At 35.0% G+C, this 19,602-nt stretch overlaps 1 protein-coding gene across 5 annotated transcripts in view; it reads right to left on the bottom strand.

The window, feature by feature from the left end:
* Window positions 1-3,579: 3,579 nt before the first annotated feature.
* The window catches only part of LOC131852985 (hepatic leukemia factor), a 179,191-nt gene continuing 163,168 nt past the window's right edge, over window positions 3,580-19,602 (bottom strand). For 2 of the 5 annotated variants that reach the window (XM_059203758.1, XM_059203762.1), the window contains exons 3-8: window positions 14,775-14,911; window positions 14,191-14,398; window positions 13,799-13,911; window positions 7,210-7,347; window positions 6,456-6,589; window positions 3,580-6,031 (exon numbers count right to left, since the gene is read on the bottom strand). In XM_059203758.1, coding sequence (XP_059059741.1) covers window positions 6,503-6,589; window positions 7,210-7,347; window positions 13,799-13,911; window positions 14,191-14,398; window positions 14,775-14,911 — 683 coding nt within the window. In that variant the 3' untranslated portion in view covers window positions 3,580-6,031; window positions 6,456-6,502. The remainder of the gene's footprint in view (window positions 6,032-6,455; window positions 6,590-7,209; window positions 7,348-13,798; window positions 13,912-14,190; window positions 14,399-14,774; window positions 14,912-19,602) is intronic. The other 3 variants (XM_059203759.1, XM_059203760.1, XM_059203761.1) reach the window with 3 other exon arrangements.

Genomic DNA, 19,602 nt, shown 5'->3' with positions numbered 1-19,602 from the left:
TATATAAAAGGAAACGGGGTAATATATAAATATCATGATATTATTGAAGAGCTCTTGATGTTCGTTATAGCGCCGAAATATCGGGAGCTCTTTAATATTATCACGGTAAATATCCCGCACATATAATGTAACGTAACATTTGTCGATAAAAAACACTCTTTTGTTGATAGGTATTTTTTAAAGCAACATTATGTACCTACACCGTTCACGTATAATTCTGTATTTTATGGACTAAGAGATTAAAGTTGGGTCATCAATTTAACTGTACTGTGTAATAATTTACTTGTTAATATAGTAATTCACGACTGAAAATTGTTCGTAAATTGTGCAAAGAATACAAATTAGTCGCCTTATATCTACATACCTATTAGTAAAATAATAAGATTTAATAGTAAAAAAATAATTACTATTTACTCTACAGATGTTGGCATTAACATATACCTATACTCGTATATTGTTATATGACACTAACAAACGGAAGTTAACAAAGTTTGCAATTCCAACTAATTTACCCAAAATATTGTAATTGTATAAATTTATATATTACATTTGAAACCTATACTTATATGTATTTAATTAAGATGTTTTCTAACTTTGGATTTAATATCACAGGCAGAGGCATGACGTCTTAGTGCTCAAAAGTGCCAGTATATACAAATAATGTACGGTTGTTGTTTTTCATCAAGTAAATAAGTAGTTTGCCTAATAAGTTTAATAAAAGAAATAGCTTCCAAAGTCCTCCAAAAAATTTATATTTAAAAACTAAATCTATAGCTGCCTTTATACGACTCGTACTTTTACCCGCGATTTAGCGAGGGAAAGACAGTGCGGATGGCATTTTACTATTTCTCGTGTCGACTCCTTCGCATGTGATAGAGTGTATGTTTCATTTCAAAACATTTTTTTTATTTGACATGTTGTATTTTATAAAGACACGTTTAAGATTTATAAATTATCAATAACTCTGCAATTGTCTTTACTCCATATTCAATTATAGTCCACCATTACGCAATTATAATTACTTATTAAAAATGCGCCAAAGTACGCAGGACTGCGCAATCTGGCGGCACAATTTTTAGTTCTCTTTGTCTACATTCATTCATGCACATTCTTTTCTGGGTGAAAGAACGTACGTGTAAAAGCAGTTAATTATCGAATAATACGATGCTATGGTATTGTACCAGAATGCACGCATTTTAAGCGGCTATCCTTAGCATTATGGCCGAGATTTTGACATTTTGGGATCCTAGTGCTCTTACAGACTTACCCAAACGCAGTTCTACTACATATTGTTAATTTATAAGAATTATAAATTATAACTGTCATTGTTAATTGGACGATTTTGACATATTTTGTTCATGAATTAAACTTTGTATGGCTTATTGTTGCTTTTATTAACCCCTCATTAGTTTTCTGTGAGAACGATACAGTGTACAATAATTACCCTACAAAAAATATTTATATTTTACTAGCTGTGCCCGCATTTTTTCCTGAGCGAAATTTATAGCCTATATGTTATTCTGATGTATAAGCTATATTACTGTAAAGTTTCATCAAATCCGTTTGGTAGTTTTTGCGTGAAAGAGTAATATCCATCCATACTCATAAACTTTCGCGTTTATAATATTAAAATAATAAGATAACAAAAAAATACCAATTAAGTTTCTGTCAGTTCTTACAAACTGAAGAAGCAGTCTGAAGGACGGCAGAGATAGTGATTTTGTTACATTCATCATTTATTCATTACTTATCATTCATTCATGATGAGCCTGCGCTCCAAATGAGTGGTGGAAGCAAAAAAATATCGACTATTCAAGTGCTTTTATTAAGTGTATTACTTTTTCTATGTAATGATAACATCGATACTATTGATACATTTTAGGTTAGTAGTAACCAGGGTTTTGTCATATCACAACTCAATTAAAACAATACCATTTAAACTTTTCTTTTTTAGAAATAATACAGGCGATATTAGTCCGCTGGTTATGGCAACGGATGATTGGTACTATAGGCATAACGTGATAACGTGACGTCCGTAGTGCTGTTCATATACACAGTCATATGAAGGCGGTTAACGTTTACCGTCCGCTTGTTTGCCGTTTCAATTACAAGAAAGAATAATAATGTTTCTTTATACACATATATATTACATTCAACGGCCTAGGTGGTCTAACGGTTTAGCACGCTGCCCTACTTCCAATGGTTGAGTGTTCGATTCTGCAAGATACAAACATTTAAATTCAGGAGTATAATTGTTTGTATCGCTCTTTGTCTTTTCTATATATAATATTGTATTTATATTAGTCGACTAGTATCCATAATAAAAGCTCTGCTTAGCTGATTGGAACTAGATGGCGCTGTGTGAATTTTCCGCAGTTGTTATTACTATTTAATTTCCCATCAATTCTTATAAGGCGATCTCAACTCTTATAAAATTTAATGTCAATTGCTTTGTTTAGTTATACTTACGGATTGTGGGGTTCAGTGTCACTGTCAACCACTGCAGTAGTCAATGTAACTCCAGACCCGATCGTCATCATATTGGGTTATCATAGTGTAGATAAGTTACCTTACATGTAACTGTGCAACATCAGTGTGGCTTTTGATGCCGTTACCAAAAGGTAGAATCGACAGTACATATCATATATGAGCATAGATTATATATTAGTAGAAGGAGCCTGTATAATATCTGGATCCTTTTGTCTCACTTAATAATGCTGTCTACCTTATTTTGCATGATGAGTTCCGGCTTGAGCTTTAAATCCGGATGGTATATAATTATCATATTAATTGATATTTTATAATCCTACATAACTTTAGACGGTATTTAGATATGAATATGTACCGTTTGTTCTACCATTCCGTAACAACATATCCGAGCACAAGTGCATCGCAGTGGGTGAGGTAAATGAAAACTTCATGTTGTGTGTAAGGTACTTTTTTACCACGATTTATTACATTAAACACCGATCGAGAAAGGTATCAGCGATTGAGAATACCTATTGGAGGCCATGAGGTCGCTAGCCGCTAATTTTAATAGAGTACTTACTGGTAACTACAGTCCATGTTATATTACTAGGCAGCGGCACCCCGCGACTGCAAGATCGTCCGGCCGCGCGACCACGCGACACCGCAACAGCGATACCACGTGGCCGCGCGCCCGCGACCCCACACACACATAAAAAAAAAATAAACATAAATACAACAATTAACGTTTATTTCAATCCATAGAACCATATAAATTAAAATCAAACAAAATACTACTCGTACATAAAATCAATATGGTTTTATGTTGTTGCAATTTACAGAAGTTAACATTAGCTAATGGCCTCGTCAGTGAGGGCATGTTATAAATAAGTAATAAATAAGGAGACAGAGAGGAGAGGCGCGAGGTTGGGGTGCGGCGCGGTCGACGGCCGTGGGGCAGCGCTAGTGTTGCCAGCTAATCGGTATCTGTTCATTATCCATCGATAGTTCGATTAGAGTGCAATACAGTGCCAAATTATTTTAAAATAACATGGACAATCGATAACATCGATATAATCGATCACATCGCGACAATATAAGGGAGCAAGTAAATCTAATCCAAAGTATCGTACATCAAGTTGATCTTACATGATAAAATTACATAAAGCCTTTCATTGATTATATCGAATCAACCGATAGTCCTGTGGATTTTAGTTAATGAGGTTGAACAGTATCGATCAAATGAAAATTGATTATTAGGCAACACTAGAGTGGGGCTGGGTGGAGATGCCCCGGCGCCGGGCGTCGGACGGGGAGGACTTGGGCCTGGGTTTGGGGTGGGGCGGGGTCGGTTCGGGCGACAGCGGGACGGGCGAGGGAGGGGGCGGGATGGGGCCGGCTCCAGCACCGACAGCGGCGACCGGAGCCGCGTTGAACCCGCCCCGACCATTTTACAGACACTTCACTTATCAAGTTAGGTAAACTTTACCACAATGCTCTTACATACGACTCCTTCTTATCACGATACCTTAATAATATAATATCATTATACCCATCTTACATTTTTCGGAGAAACAATTATATCATGTATGTATAGGTACTAATATACGCAATTGCATAATCCAATGTATATACTTTTTAACAAACAAGATGGAATATCAAATGCCGCACTGCGCGGCCGATTAACATTAAGTTATAATACATAATATAATATCGTTTGATATGAAACAGTGCATTTCCAAATTTAACCTTCACACCTTAGTAGAATCCCTCACATGTAAATCTTTATAGAAAAAACATTTTATTGTTCTCGCTTTGTATCCATAAAATACTTTCAAATGCAACAACTTCTTAGTCTTAGTTATAAACATTAATTTTTCAATTCATTAAACATTCAATTGACTCATTTATCAACGACAAAAACCTACAAAAATATATTATAACAATAGCACGAGTCAAGTAGAGTGCGGAGGAAACGTCGAGGAGACGTAGTCAGTGCGTATGGACGCGGTCGCGATGACCCGTCCACGATGTGCGGGCCCCGCCGCCCACGCCGCCGTTCGCAGAGCCAAGCCCGACCAACTCATAGACAACGGCTTCGTCTCCATCGCACGCATGGGAGAGACTGACACGCAGCGTACTGCTGTCCTGTTCTATCTCACGCGTGCGACAGTCGTTGTACCGGTGTGTGAGGGTTAGTTGCCACGAATCCAGGCTCTCCGAGCGGCCGGCGAACGCGGCAGCCCACACTCCCTGGGAGTGGTGTTGACGCGGGGCGCCGACTATCTCTATATGCAGGTTCTACCCATATCGATACAATAACGCGAATTTCTTTACAACTAAAAAAAAAATTATATAAACTTCCAAAAATTTTATAACGAAAATAGACTAATAACAACTACACTACGGAATCTACGAACTACTTAAACTATCCACTAAGTAAATTTGAAACGACACTAGTGTTATCGCTCTCTACGGAAACGACAGAGGGTATGCAGGGGGCAGGGGATCGCGCGAGGCGGCCCTGGGTCCCTTTGGAGATTTAATTTCATACGGAACAATCCTACGAAGCGAGCTAGGGGCACGAGGGTAACAGTAAAACGTGGCGGCAACCGACGGCTCATAGGAGAAACTTCCAGAAAAGGGGGACGGACGGGGACAGAGTTTACAACAGCGACGTTTTTATAATACAGATTTCGAGTAGCATCGAATGTCCGGGACGCGGCCGGGGCCGCCCCGAGGCCATATTAAAACTATCTATATACAGACGCAGCCACTACATTTGCGAATGCGTACGCGAGCCACTTGAGCAAACTTGCGTGCGGCGGCCTGCTGCCACCGGTGCCGGTATCAATATAAATATTCAACAACATTAACTTATTATAATATCCGCACTCGGGTCGGACAGTCGCCGCGGACGCGACACGGACGCGACGCGGGCGCGGCGCACACGCGACGCACACGCGGCGCACGCTCAGGACGGGACACCACAATCACCATTCAAAATAACAATTTTCCATATAATTTGGTCCATACGTCGTTGACTAACCCTGTTGAGTGTCGAACTGTGTCCGAGTGAAGGAATTAGAGACGACGACAGATCAAAGCTCGAGCGGAACTTTGGTTAAGATTCACCTATTAAACTAACTAGATACACTTACGGTAACTGCGATATAATCCTATCTACGAACAACATGCATCACCTGAACACTTATCGATTCGCTGAATGAGCAGCACTACAACACGATGTAATATAATGTGGTTATTACTACTATTAATCATAGAAAGTAGAATGGAACGATACCAGCAAATCGATAGCATTACAAGAGAATAGAGGTGAGTGCTGACGAGTGATGGCCTCGCCACCACATCCACAGGAGATGAAAAGTACAAAATGTTTTGTCATACTAACAGGTGCATCAAACTCTAAGTATAGTTTTAGAAACATAACAACAGTTAAAGTTCTTAAAATAACGAAACAAGTAGAGTACTGTGTCCGGAGTCCGGAGGAGGTGGGCGGCGCGGGGAATGGTCCGCGCGCGCTCGCCGATGTTGCGCCCGTGACCTGCAACAATCAATACATTCCATAATTCATATAAAAATATACTTTGGTTCTATAAGAGGTGCTCCCTTTATTCGCTTAAAATGGGCAAAGATGTGACATAAGATATACAAACAAAGTTTGGTCATTTCACTAATTATTTATACGGATTTTTAAATTTTGTAGCACTCATTAATTTTGGACTACTGAGAAGTATGAGAACTAGACAAAATGTTCTAAGATGTGTCTTTAGTTACTCAATTGCCATTCGGAATCTTTGTGCTTTCTAAAGGTTTGTACGCCATTTATTTAGGCCAGGTTCTAACAAAACAACGATTCATAACGGCGTTTGAAATAGGCAGTGGAGGTATTCACGTAGGTGATATTAAACAATCGTCATTTACTAAATATTCCATCATAAATATAAATATAATAAGTTAGTACTCACATGTCGTGTGGCGTGTTTGTGCTATGCGGGTGTTTGGGATAGGCTGCCTATACGTCCGCGAACTTTGATAACTTCTCACGCAGAATGTGGTTTTCTTTCTTAAGCAGCTCTACTTCCTGTCGTAGCCCCATGTTCTGAATTATTAATAATATATTGCTTTATTATATTAATTAATACGTGTTTGTATTGATTAAGTAATTTCGATTATGATAATAAAATAAAATAATATTTAACTACGCGACGCGTGTGCTATTGCGATGATTATCGTGACACTTAAAAGCATCGCACTAATGTCCCGGAGTTTTTCATGCCCCACCAGCAAATTTATCTTCCTCACAAGTTCTTAACTTTCTATATAAACCAATAAGGGTGTCAAAGTGGAGACGATTGTTAATAATGACGACTGCTGATCCATAGCCATAGATAGCAGTATAGATGGGAATTGTACACGATGCTTTCTAAAAGTATCGAAGTAAAGATACGTGGTCTAATGAAAAGCATATGAAGCTGACTAACTTGACTGACTCCATCCTGGTCTGATCCTGCCGACGACGATGCTAGTGAATATCGTAGGATGAACTACCATTCTATAATCGTCTTTCAAAAACACTGGATCGAAATATGGGTGAGTACAGTGATGCTCATCCGTTATACTGGTGAATGGATGCTGCTTCTGGTCTGCTCTGACTGATTTATTTCGTTACTCCAGTCATTATATATTTATATAAACTCTGCTAGAAATAGCAAATCTAACCTCTTTCTCAAGATAGCCAGCCCGCAGCGCGATCTGGTTCTCCTTCATGCGGCGCGCGTCGCGGGACCGCTTGGCTGCCATGTTGTTCTTCCGCCGGCGCGCCCAGTACTTGTCATCTTTGAGATCGTCTGGCACGAACTGCCGACGACGTCGATATGGGGTTAGGACGCCGCGCCACACACTCAAACCACCCTTCACCCGCCAGTGGAACACAATAGGCGTTTACGGCTAGTGCTACCACATCCACCCGTACGGTTACACGTGACTTGAGATACAATTACTGGCATAATAGCATAATTGACTGTCTTAACCGATTTAAAACTTAATGAGCATTAATTTGACTCTAATGAATTAGTGCTAGGTAAACACACATTTAAACTTAAAAAAGTAATGTTACAACTACATCATTTAAATGAGCAACACGCTGGTTTTTGCACTTTCTTCTTGTGATGAGTCAGTTTTCTGAATGACTATTCAAAAGTGCTTAAATGTAAATTTATTTGAATAAAGAATTTTCTATTCTATTCTATTCAAACGGAGAGTTTTTTTATGCCTAATAATACTTAAACCAGTCTACTACTAAATGTAAGTTAAAGCACTTCGTCAGATCAGTGATATGCTCTATTTTCTATTGTGATATTGTAAGATTACTTAGGTTATGAGGGGTCTCAGTATCGAGTATTTTCTGCAAGAAATGAATTCGCAACGAATAAACAGGATTATACCCGTATTGCAGCTCTTTTATGGTATCACCGAAGATTTATATCTTAGATAGGCAGAAAATATTTACTTCAATTATATAACATAGAATATATATATCATAGATATATTTGTTATACATTGGATAATCGAGCTTATCTTGTAAGAGTTCTTTCAATTGTTGTGGAAAAAGTGCAGTTTATTCAAACTAAATCTTCTAATATCGTTGTTACTACTATCACCTACGAGTATATGACGTAACTACAACAGTAAGACGAGATATAGTTTCCATTATAGTGCTCATTGAATAGATTTTAGTAGTAGACCTGGTCTGAAGAGTTTAACGCTATTCCACATAAAATAGATACACCAAAATTATGCAAAGATACAAATACCTAATAGTAGTCTATTATTTATTTAAAACTTGAAACCACTTTAAACGATCGATCCTACCAATCATTCAATGATTTTGTTTCAATCGCATTTCAATTGAGTTGACTTGTTAAGGTGATGCATTGTATATTTGTATCAATGTGTAATAAAAGTTTTTAATCGGTATTCTAGAATTGATCTATTTAAACACAAATATTGAAAAATACAAATAAATTAATATTGCTTAATATAGGTATGTTGATTTTAATGCAGATTAAATTAACCAGCAATTATTACATGTACATGTATGTTGTATATACCGTATTTTTAACACGATGTGCGACGTTTCGCGTATTTAAATTGTCTGATAGTTTGATAGTAACATAAAATATTTATTCTTTTCTATAATCGTCGCCAAATTAGAGTTACAAGTTTTCGAATATGCGACGCAAGTAGTCACAATAAATAAAAATTATGACTGCGAAAGGAACAATAATATATGTATGTATATTATACTAAAATGTTATGAATTTTAGGTACATATTATTGTCTAAAATACGTATAATAATTAATATATAGGGTTTTCATTTACTTAGTAAAAATTCGTAATTCTATATTGGACCGATTAGGATTTTCGTTATTAAGATATGACAGTCAATTTATATGCACTATATAATTACATTTTCAATTAAATTTATATTGTTATTCTATCTCATTCACGTGTCCGCAACCCTTTAAATATATTTACAAGCTTTGTTTTTATTTCATCCAAATAAGTATTTCCATTAACTTTGATTGAAGTGTTGGTGGACTTTTGCGGTATTTATAAAGGGGGGGGGGGGGGGCAATAGATTTATTTTTATACGCAAAATTATATAGATATATGATAAATTTTCTTTAGCAAGTTTAAATAAAATTCAAAATAATGTTGTTTATCAATAATGTTACTACAGTTTTCATACCATATTTAATAGCATCAATGAATTGCATAATGAAATGAGTATTACATACATATACTAACTCCAATGTGATATACAGACAATTTATTTTATGAAATGACTTGTAAACCATGAACGGATTTGGGTACATTGTACATTGTTTTGTGAATTACAATATTGGAAAATTGTTCAGTATTCGCAAACAATCAACCAACTCTGTATTTCTGGAGCCGACAGTGGAGATGTGGCACTAGCGATCAACTGAACGAAGTGGCAACAAGGCTTTGTTTATGTATCGTGTTGCTACAGAATTCGTCCCCATACGCCAAAGCCTAAGTGGCTTGGAGTGGAATGGACAGTGCGGTTTCAAAATAGCTTTCTCCTATGTAGACTTAGATTTTGGAATGTACTACCTGCAGAGATTTTCAATAAAGACTAAGTATTTCCAAGGTTTTTTACTAAAAACTAATATATTATGTATGTCAAAACTAATTTATGATTATTGTGATAGTAAAAAATTTTCAGTTAGGAGTATATTATAATCGCCAAATTTGAATTATGTGACGGGATGTCAATAGCAGCAATAAATACCTATAGAAAAAATATTTTTTTCTATATTTATTGCGGTAAGTTTTTATACTTAAAATTTAATTTGTTTTTTTTAACTATTCTAAGGCCGCCGTTGGCCTTTACAGCTTCACCGAGTAATAGGGTGCAAGTGCAGATGCCACTCCAAACTCTTGGAAAGACTTATAGACTGGCAGAAGGTCTACTTCTGCCTGACGGAGTCAGCTCGGCTTAGGCCGTCGTAATTCCGATTCCCCTTTGGATTAGGCAAGGGATCGATCGGAGTGGATAAAAAATCTTTTTGGCATGATAAGTTTATTTAATAATTTATTTTCTATTTTCCCACATTTATCACGAGTATTATACCCGCAAATCGCCATTTTTTTTATCACACAATTGGTTTAATAAGATAACGGTCCATTGATTTGTAAGTGGTAAACATGGACAACAAAAGTGACATTTATGTTATCCTGTGACGTCGGAGGCAACACTCATAAATTGCGTACCTTTTCTATGTATATTACGTATATATATATACACATATATAGGACGTCACAAAATACATTGTAACTCTCAGTTAACTTTTATCAGTACAAAAATACTACCGCACCATTTCCATAACACCCGGTATACTTAAATTGAAATAGATAAACCAACACCATCTCTTTATGTACATTGAATATACAGAGCATATAACTAAGTTGCAAATTACACTATCATAGATAAAGGATCATATTTTTCATATTACAGGAAAACTAAATAAGCTAACCACGCCTGGAGGTTACCGTCGCCTACATACATGTGTAGCATCACGGGTATCACTGAAAAATTCGTGACATTCGTATTACTTTCCACGAGGTGCCATCTCTGAGAAGTAAGTTGTTATTTGAAGAATACGAAGCTTTGATGGTCTTTTATTAACAGTATATTCTTTAATGTTAAGAACTATATTAAACAATCTATATATGATCATATATATATGACAGTGTAATATTCTTATCAGTAAAGTGTGCAGTGCAATACATTGTTCGTTGTGCAGATGTACTTGATTTACCCTTGTACTAGATGTTAGTTAATATTTGATGAAGCATTAATAAGCTGGTGTCATGCTGTGTAAAGCTAGATTCACATGTTTTTATATTAACTAACTTCTCCAACTTCTCCGCCACATATGAAGAATATATTTATCATTATTTTCTTCCGGCTGGAGTTAGAAGATAACATTTAGAGACGTAATTAGAAAACATATTTGTTACTCCTAATAAAAAACCCCAGGTAGCAATGATTTGACAATAAAGTTTAATTACTGTTCCCTCTATATATTTTAACCGTTCTGGGTGTGCCTTTAACAAAAATAAATAATTATTTTTAACCCAATGGTGATAGTGAAAATATTATCAATTATAGTACTTCTTCCATATTCGAAGGGGTTTAAAAAAAGATAATATCTTTCTCTAATTAACTGTAATGATGGAAATAAAAAATAAACTTAATTCCTTGAATATTGTGGGAGTAGTGGTCTCTAAACTAAATTGAACTCAAAAGTCCTCAATTAAAATTGTCCGACACCAAAACCTTTTGTGTGTCGTCGATAATGAAAATAATATCAAATTAAATTAATCCGATAGACGGCTGTTCGATATATTCTAAACCGAGTAAAATCTGTAAAAGTAAAATTCTCGTGTCACACTGTAAGTTTCCATACTAATGAACACACTAAAACGTTTTAACTGATTTTGATGAAGTTTTATATGTATACTTAGGTAGGTCTGAGAATGGGATGTTATCTATTTTTTAATATCAACAAATGATATGGGTTGTTCCAATTTTGTTCATTTCAAAATACATACAACCCTAAAATGTTCACCGCCCTCTCCCCGTCTGCCCTATTTTTCTACTATCTACCCCTATTTTTTACTAGCACTATTAATTTATATGGCAGAACAAGGTTTGCCAGAGCAGCTAGCATATCATAATATATTTACGAACTGAACTTGCTATGAAATATTTAGTTTTTCCCGACAATCATTAATATAAATTAATACAAAATGAACATAAGTTTTAAAACTAATGGATATAAATATATTTAAATCTTAGTTATATAACGTAACTTCTTTTGGTTCCCATAGGTAAAATGTATGATAATTGTAATATTATATCACTGTTTAGTTACCGTTTATATTTCTATGTTTTCATTAGTTGCATATTTGTAGCTACCTATGTGTGAATCTAGCTTAATGTAATTCTAAACATGTTGTGTGGGTGTGTGTGTGTGTATGCATATATACAGGAATAGGCACAAATCAGCATATTACTAACACGTTGATATTATATAAACAATAATAAATGACAGTTATTATTGTTTCAAATTTCTAAAAGTACCTGACAATACATGAATTCAATACATATTGTTATTCAAAACTGCATCCCGTGGGAATGAAGTGTCCGTGAAGAATACATATACGTTACATGAACATTTACTATGTATTTACGTATACACTTTATTATATAGTATGTCAGTCAGATGCCTAGTAACTACAACACAAACTATGTTTAGTTTGGTATGTAGATGGTATTATAAGTTGTCCTTGGCTATTTGTTAATGAATTTATTAAGTCATTAAATATTTACTTTATTTATTTACTAGTACAAATGCATTTAAAGTATTATATTTATATTCTTATCTTATTTAATTAAAGAATAAATCTATGTAACTTATATTGGTACGATTAGTACTGATTGCAGCTGTATGTGGTTTAAATTTATAATTGAATCTCTGGTGATGTATACATCGATAACAAAGTATTATACTCTTAATTACAAATATACTCAATAAAAAATGTAGATAAGTCAACTGTTATATTGACTTTAGGTACTCTTGCCTATATCCCTAAGAATAAGAGGACATCTCTATACGGAATTAAAAGCCTAAACGTATTTACTTGCTTTCAATATGTCACTAAAATCTGTTAGGAAAATGTGACGATGATATAAATAAAAAAAAACTCGACAAGCCTCCTTTGACGGGCAGCAATACTAAGACAACAGGAAAAACGTGAAGTAAAAAACAAGTCGAGATGTTCAAGTGTACCGTCTGTTTCTGTCTGTTACAAATTGCGCATAAACTAAGTAGTAATGTAAAACCCCAATATAGTTTCTTTGTGTAACTTAAATTGGACCTCTCTGGATGAACATGTAACGCCTCCTACGTTTCAACTTATTCCGTGAGAACGAACGAGTCATGCATTGGATTTTTACTGCCATATCTCACCGTTCAACTGCTTAGAACACAAGCAGCTTGGTAGTAGATATAAGTAATGCTCTTATACAACATGTAATATAAAGCATGTCAGTCAGTTATCTAGTAATCATTATACAAGCTATATTTAGTTCGGTATATAGATGGCATTATAGGATTATTATATCCTTGGCTATTTATTAATGAATTTATGATAGAGAGCAGTGGAAGAGAATGACATACTGCGCCGACCCCAAATAATGGGATAAGGGCAAGGCAATGATGACGATGATTTATTAATGAATTTATCAAGTCATTAAATATTTACTAGTACAAATACAATTAAAGTATTATATATTCCCCTATGTTAATTAATGAATGAATCAATCTGCCGTACCAATCAGCGATGTGTGGAAATCGTATATTCTACACACATTCTATGCATCTAACTTTACGTCCTGCAATTCAATCATTAAAAAGGTTGAGTACTAATTTATATTTATAATTGAATTTCCGTTAATGTAATCATTTATAACAGAGTCCTGTACAATTAATCCAAATCTAAACAATAAAAAAATGTAGACAGGTCAAGTGATGCATTTACTATGATACTGATGAGACTCTTGTATGAAGTCCACTAGAGTTGAAGTAACAAAAAACAGATAAATATGCTGTGCCTATGTGTTAGAATGTGTAATTGTAGTGTGTACGTGCGAACATCGCCGCTCCCCGCAGGCAGTCGCATCATGCCGCTAGGAATGATCAGCGCACTAACTTCATTTACCTGTTTCCGGGACTTCTTGATCATCGGCTGCGGCTTCAGCTCCTCATCGGAGAAAGCGCGCGTCCGGGGATCGAAGTCACGGCCCGACGACGCCATTGAAAATGCTGTAACGTCACAACGGCGTTGCATTGACGTGCTTTTGCATATTTTGTTAAGTATTTTTTATGAAAGTGGAATGGTAAACAATCCTTCTGCAAATGTGATAATCGTCGTCTATATACATGTCGAGTACCACTCTCATTTGTTTCAATTACTGTTGGCTAAATAGGTATATTTCAGTAGATTACAACTTATTAGTAATAAAGCCACTTGACACCGAAGACAGTCTAATTGAACGAGTATAAGGAAAATAATTATCGCAGTTTATAAAATTGAACACTCACTGGAGTCTGCGGGCGAGAGCGGCGGGTTGATGGTGTCCGGGCTCATGCAGTCGGAGGGGGAGGGCGATCGCTCGCGCTTGGTGACCGGCGCTTGGAGGCCGAGCGCGAGTCCCGCGCCTGGCCCGAACGCCGACCCACCGAGGTGAGCGCCACCCAGTCCTTCGCCCGGCATGCCATTCTCGGACAGGAACTCATCTAGGTCCACGTACTGCAAACCAATAAAGACCCAGGTCACACGCCGCCAGCCGGCTGCGGGGGCGCGAGTCCCGTACAGCAAACGCTATGCGAATTGCGATTACCAGTGGGTGTGACCATACATATGGCGATAGGACGCCCAGCAGAAGACAGTGACAATCGCATTGGCAATTCGCATAAACATAATTTGTAAACTAAACTTAAGTAAACTGTAATAGTAAAAGAATAGGTGAGGAGGTGAAGGGAGATGGACGTGTGGATTGCGTGGACAGTGGGTGGGAGCACGGAAGCAACTCTATTACCTAATGCGGGTGACAGCGGTTAGGAAGCCGGTGAGAGACGCACACGACACTCAACACGCAGTAGGTAATAAAGTGGCGATTACTGACTTCTTGTACCTTGAGATCAGGGTCGTACGGCAGCGTCTTCTCCCAGAGGTTAGGGCCGAGGAAGGCGGCCTGCGCGTCCCACAGCTCGTTATCATCTTTCTTGTCCTCAAGCACATCTTTATTGTTCACCGACTTGCCTGCAACAAGAAGGGCATGATGCCGTGATTGTGGCCGGCTGCGGCACGCGCGTGCCCCCCGCGCAGGCTAACACTGACACAAGCCAACGGTGCCAGGCACTCTCTATGCGGCTTTGCCGCGGTACTGCGGCAGATTTGCCACGTTACTGGACAGATTTGCCACGTTACTGCGACATATTTGGACCCTACTGAGGCAGATTTGTCTCAAAAAAAAATCATGACTCGAACTTTGCACAAGCTTGGCACTCGAAGTCTACTTGGCATGTACGGTTTAGTCCCAGCACAGTTGTTGTCAGTATTGTCCTGTGATAGTCGCGTCACACACACTAAAAAAAGGGATGCAAATAACAAATAAAAAAAACCATCGCGTAGAGCGTATAATGTACATGAATAAAGAATGTGATGATTTTGATTCGCAATGGCAAGAAATGGAAAGAATAAAACAGTAATTGAATGTAATATTTTTTTATAGTACATTAAAATTGTTAATATTGTTGCTATTAAGTATTTTAAATTCGATGAAATCTGAAAAATGTTCCAGTTTATTAGAATAATGATATTATTCTTTTATAAAAATAGATTACATGACAAATATGATTATTACTGTTTTTGAAAGATATAAAAAATTAATGAATTGAACTATATTTTTAAAATAATGCCCGTGGTTCTACATACCACTGGTATAGTTTTAAATATTTCACAGTCTGCAAAGTGCATTTTTCCAGATGAGCCTAGGCTATATAGTATGTACATTGTATAACGAGTCTGGTGGATAGTAAAATATTTGGTTATATGGTAAATAAAATGTAATTTTAAAGTATAGTTTGCGGTTGTGACGTCACAAACGCAGGTAATATAAACAATAGCTATTTCATTCATTCCAATGTTGAAAAAACATCGCGTCATGTTGAGAACGTGTTTCATATTTACCTATTCATAGTTCTTTATAAGAATAATGGCTGATAAATGGGTGAATAATAATACCTATTTAAATATTAATTGCTATTTTTTATAAATCTCCAGTTGCAGTCCACTGATATGGCCGCGTGAGTTAGAATTGACACTCTCTGTTCTCTTAACACATACATGTCATAAAGTAATTTAAGTGTGATCGAGGCAGCTTGTACTGTTTTGTAATAACCTGAGCCTATAATAAAGATCTTCATCCTGCCCAGCCGGGAAGCCGTAATAAACTCTGCGTTTTGAACTTTAAAAAAGTCGAAAGTGTCACTAATATCAATAAGCAACGAAGTGAAAATCTGAAACCGTAGAAGTTTTTATCTAAGACAGATAATTTAAAGATTTTATAATTTATTTTTTCCATTTCCGTGGATATTTGTCAGTTACAAAAATGGTGTAAACAGCATGCTTCATTCCCATCAGTTTAGTCGTTGCGATTGTAAAATAATTGAAAAGATAAGAAAATAAATCAGATTCAATTGACTGAGTGTCAGCGGTCACGTGGCGAGGCGCGAGGGTACACAAGCGTGTTCTTGCCGGTGTAAGCAAGGAGGGGAGGCAATCACGGAGCACCATCCACGCTCCAACAACGTGACGATGCACGGGAGCTCGGTGGATAAAAATAGCCTACATTGTTTTGATGTTTGTTTGTTTCAACCAAGTTTTTCTTTAAAACAACTTGTAAAGTTAAAGCAATTCATGGGAAAATTTTGTATTACGTAAGCACACAACTTGACATTTGAATGCTACTCTTTACAATATTTTTTAAATAGTTATTTTTAAAAATATATCAAAATAATATTTTATATAATGTCATAAAGTAGAATGATTTACTTTATAATTATAATGGATGAACGCAAAGAATACTTAATCGATATTAATTATTCTTATACTTATAAAAATCTACATAAAATCGCACACAAGGTGAAAGCCGGCGATTCATATACAGTGAGTGATGTACATACAATTTGTTATATAAGTAGGTAAAGAATATTATTTTTTTATAAGGAAGTTAATATCAAACTATTCTCTATCAAATTAATTTAGTGCAAATTAATCTACTTAAATTGTAGGACTTCTTAAAAAACTTAGTGTAGTTTCGTTCGCTGTGTTGTAACAGTTAAATATTGTTGTACTAGACAATACATTTATATTATAATAATTGTTAGAAGTTTCAGAATATTTGGATAGGTCCTAATAAGATATCGAAAGATATATTTAATAGTTCTTACAATACCTTTGTTGCTGAATACTTATCGAGTAAAGCCTGTTACACTGCAATCTTAAGCAGGTAGCAACGTAAAAGGATTAAGGACAGACAGTGGAACAGTGGAGACGAGATATTTAATATACTATAAATATGATTCTGAGAGATGGATTTGAATTTGTATTATACATAGATGACTAAGCACACGGTTCATCTGATGGTAAACGGGTACAGTAACATATGGATGTCTGAGAGAACAGAGTTATTACATGCGCAATGCCGACCCTTAAGAAACCTTTAATAGGCCATTCATGAAAAACTCCGGGCTGGCGTCTAAATCTGGCCAACACTGAGAAACTTATTTTTAATTTTTATTATTAGAAATGAAAATTTAAAATAAGTTCAGAAATAGAAAATTGTAAAAAAAACTAAATTGGATCGAATGAAGGTGGTGAACAATGAATGGAATAATAAGTCCTTTCTTTAAGTTTATTTATTACGAACTGACATTGCTTTTTTATAATATATAATGTAACAGCTTGTACTCACGTTTGTGTACAAGAATAGACGATGTAAAGAAAATTTCAATGAAATTGTATATTAAAATTACTTATTTGTTTCAGTATTTACCTTTCATAGAGTACTTCGGTAGAATAGTGGTTTAGTATAAGACTCGCGAGTTTCAAACTCCAACACACAATAAAACATAGATTATTTATATCGAATGTGAGATTATATTGTAGAAAAGCAACCAGCTTTTCTATATGCATGATCAAAAAATATACTTAAATATGTTTATCACTTGTATAAAGTTATCTATATATTAATTGTATTCATATAACTTAAATAGGTTCAGGAAATAGTCTGTCAATTAAAACAGTAATATTAACTTTTCATTTTATAAATTGGAAAAAATAATTGTAGGCATATCAGTTGATGTATAATATATTACGCTTACTATATTTTTTTTTTATATTATTATGTGGACTTGAGTGACGTGTGTTAATTATAGATAATACATATTAATTAATATCAGGGATCGAACGTCTGCTGTGATCAAGGTAAGCCGCATTTCCATAGGTTGCACATCATTACTTGTATACTATACATAATGATTATTATCTTTAGATGACATTTCATGCAGTAATGTATATAGAAATATTTTTAATACAAATTTATTATTATAATAATAACCCAACATCACTCATATGCTCACTTCTACTAAGCGGATGGAAGAATTGATTCATATACTTTTTGTAAACAAATACAAAATATATGGAATAACAAATAGTCATACTAACATATAATAATGAATGCAAATGTTTGTATAGTATGAGAATCGAACACACTATAATGTGTTGTCAGTAATAAAATGATTTTATTATATTTTACCTATATTCGTCAAATGAATCTATGAAAAAGATATCATTTGTTTTAACGTAGGATATAGAATTGCCTATTAATTATATATAGCTTGTCGATGTGTCTAATAATAAATTTATTCGTTAAAATTTTTACTTCTTTTTTAAGGCACGGATGGGATTTCCTTTTAGGATTCCTTCCGTTCTTCTAGGGTTGTTTATCAATTTGTTCCTGCATATATATCTACATAAATAAATGAATTAAATGATTTTCACCAATAATATAATTATTAAATAATGAAATCTTTATTTAAATATATTAATTAATACAAAAGATATATCTAAAATAAACAAATTATTACAATATACATATATTAAATAAACGTTAGGTTTAGGAACTAGCTGATACTACGATAGTCTTTTAGCAGCATTGTCTCGCTGGATGAAAATTTGTTATAGGTTTTTGTCGTAAATCTAATGATCAACATAGTGATCGCTTTAGAATATTAGTTTTTGCGTTCTGGAGGAACTAATACGCACAGTTTTCTTTAGAGTTGTAATGCCGCGTAACCGTGAGAAATGTACGGGATGACGTTATATTGTCGGCCATAGTGTTTCCTATTGAAAAAGTATTGTATACGATTATTAAATCTACTCTCAGCATCTTTAACCAACTCTTAGTTGCATAACGTATATTGGGTGGGGAAAGGGGATTGTGAGTATAGGGGAGTACCGCCTTTATTGTCCGTATTGATTCATGATAGGATTACCTCCATACGGATACAATCATATGAGCCTTTTTAATTAACAATGTAACAGTTTCCTGTTTTGTTAAATAACAAATGTGAATACTATATGTACACGGCTAGTCGTTAAGAATATATTAAGCTGGAAACATGAACTTTATCCAATGTATTAATATATAAAGAAGAAATATTTGATAATTATGTTTGAAATAAATAAAAAAATAATCAATTGTTTTTAAAAATTACTTCACCTCTTTAAATTAATCTAAAGTAAGTTAAGTACTATAATATTATAAAGAAGTAATAATGAATAACTTTGTAACCGGATTGACAAATAATTTATTTTTATTAAATTAGGTCACCCATAGACAGTTTGATTACATGGGTGTATATATTTAAAAAAAAAAACTTCAAGTA

The sequence above is a fragment of the Achroia grisella genome, unplaced genomic scaffold (assembly GCF_030625045.1).
Source record: "Achroia grisella isolate CSIRO2021 unplaced genomic scaffold, CSIRO_AGI_Agris_v1 utg874, whole genome shotgun sequence".
NCBI lineage: Eukaryota > Metazoa > Arthropoda > Insecta > Lepidoptera > Pyralidae > Achroia > Achroia grisella.
Note: the sequence above shows the minus strand (reverse complement) of the source record. Positions and strands in the feature narration are given on the sequence as shown.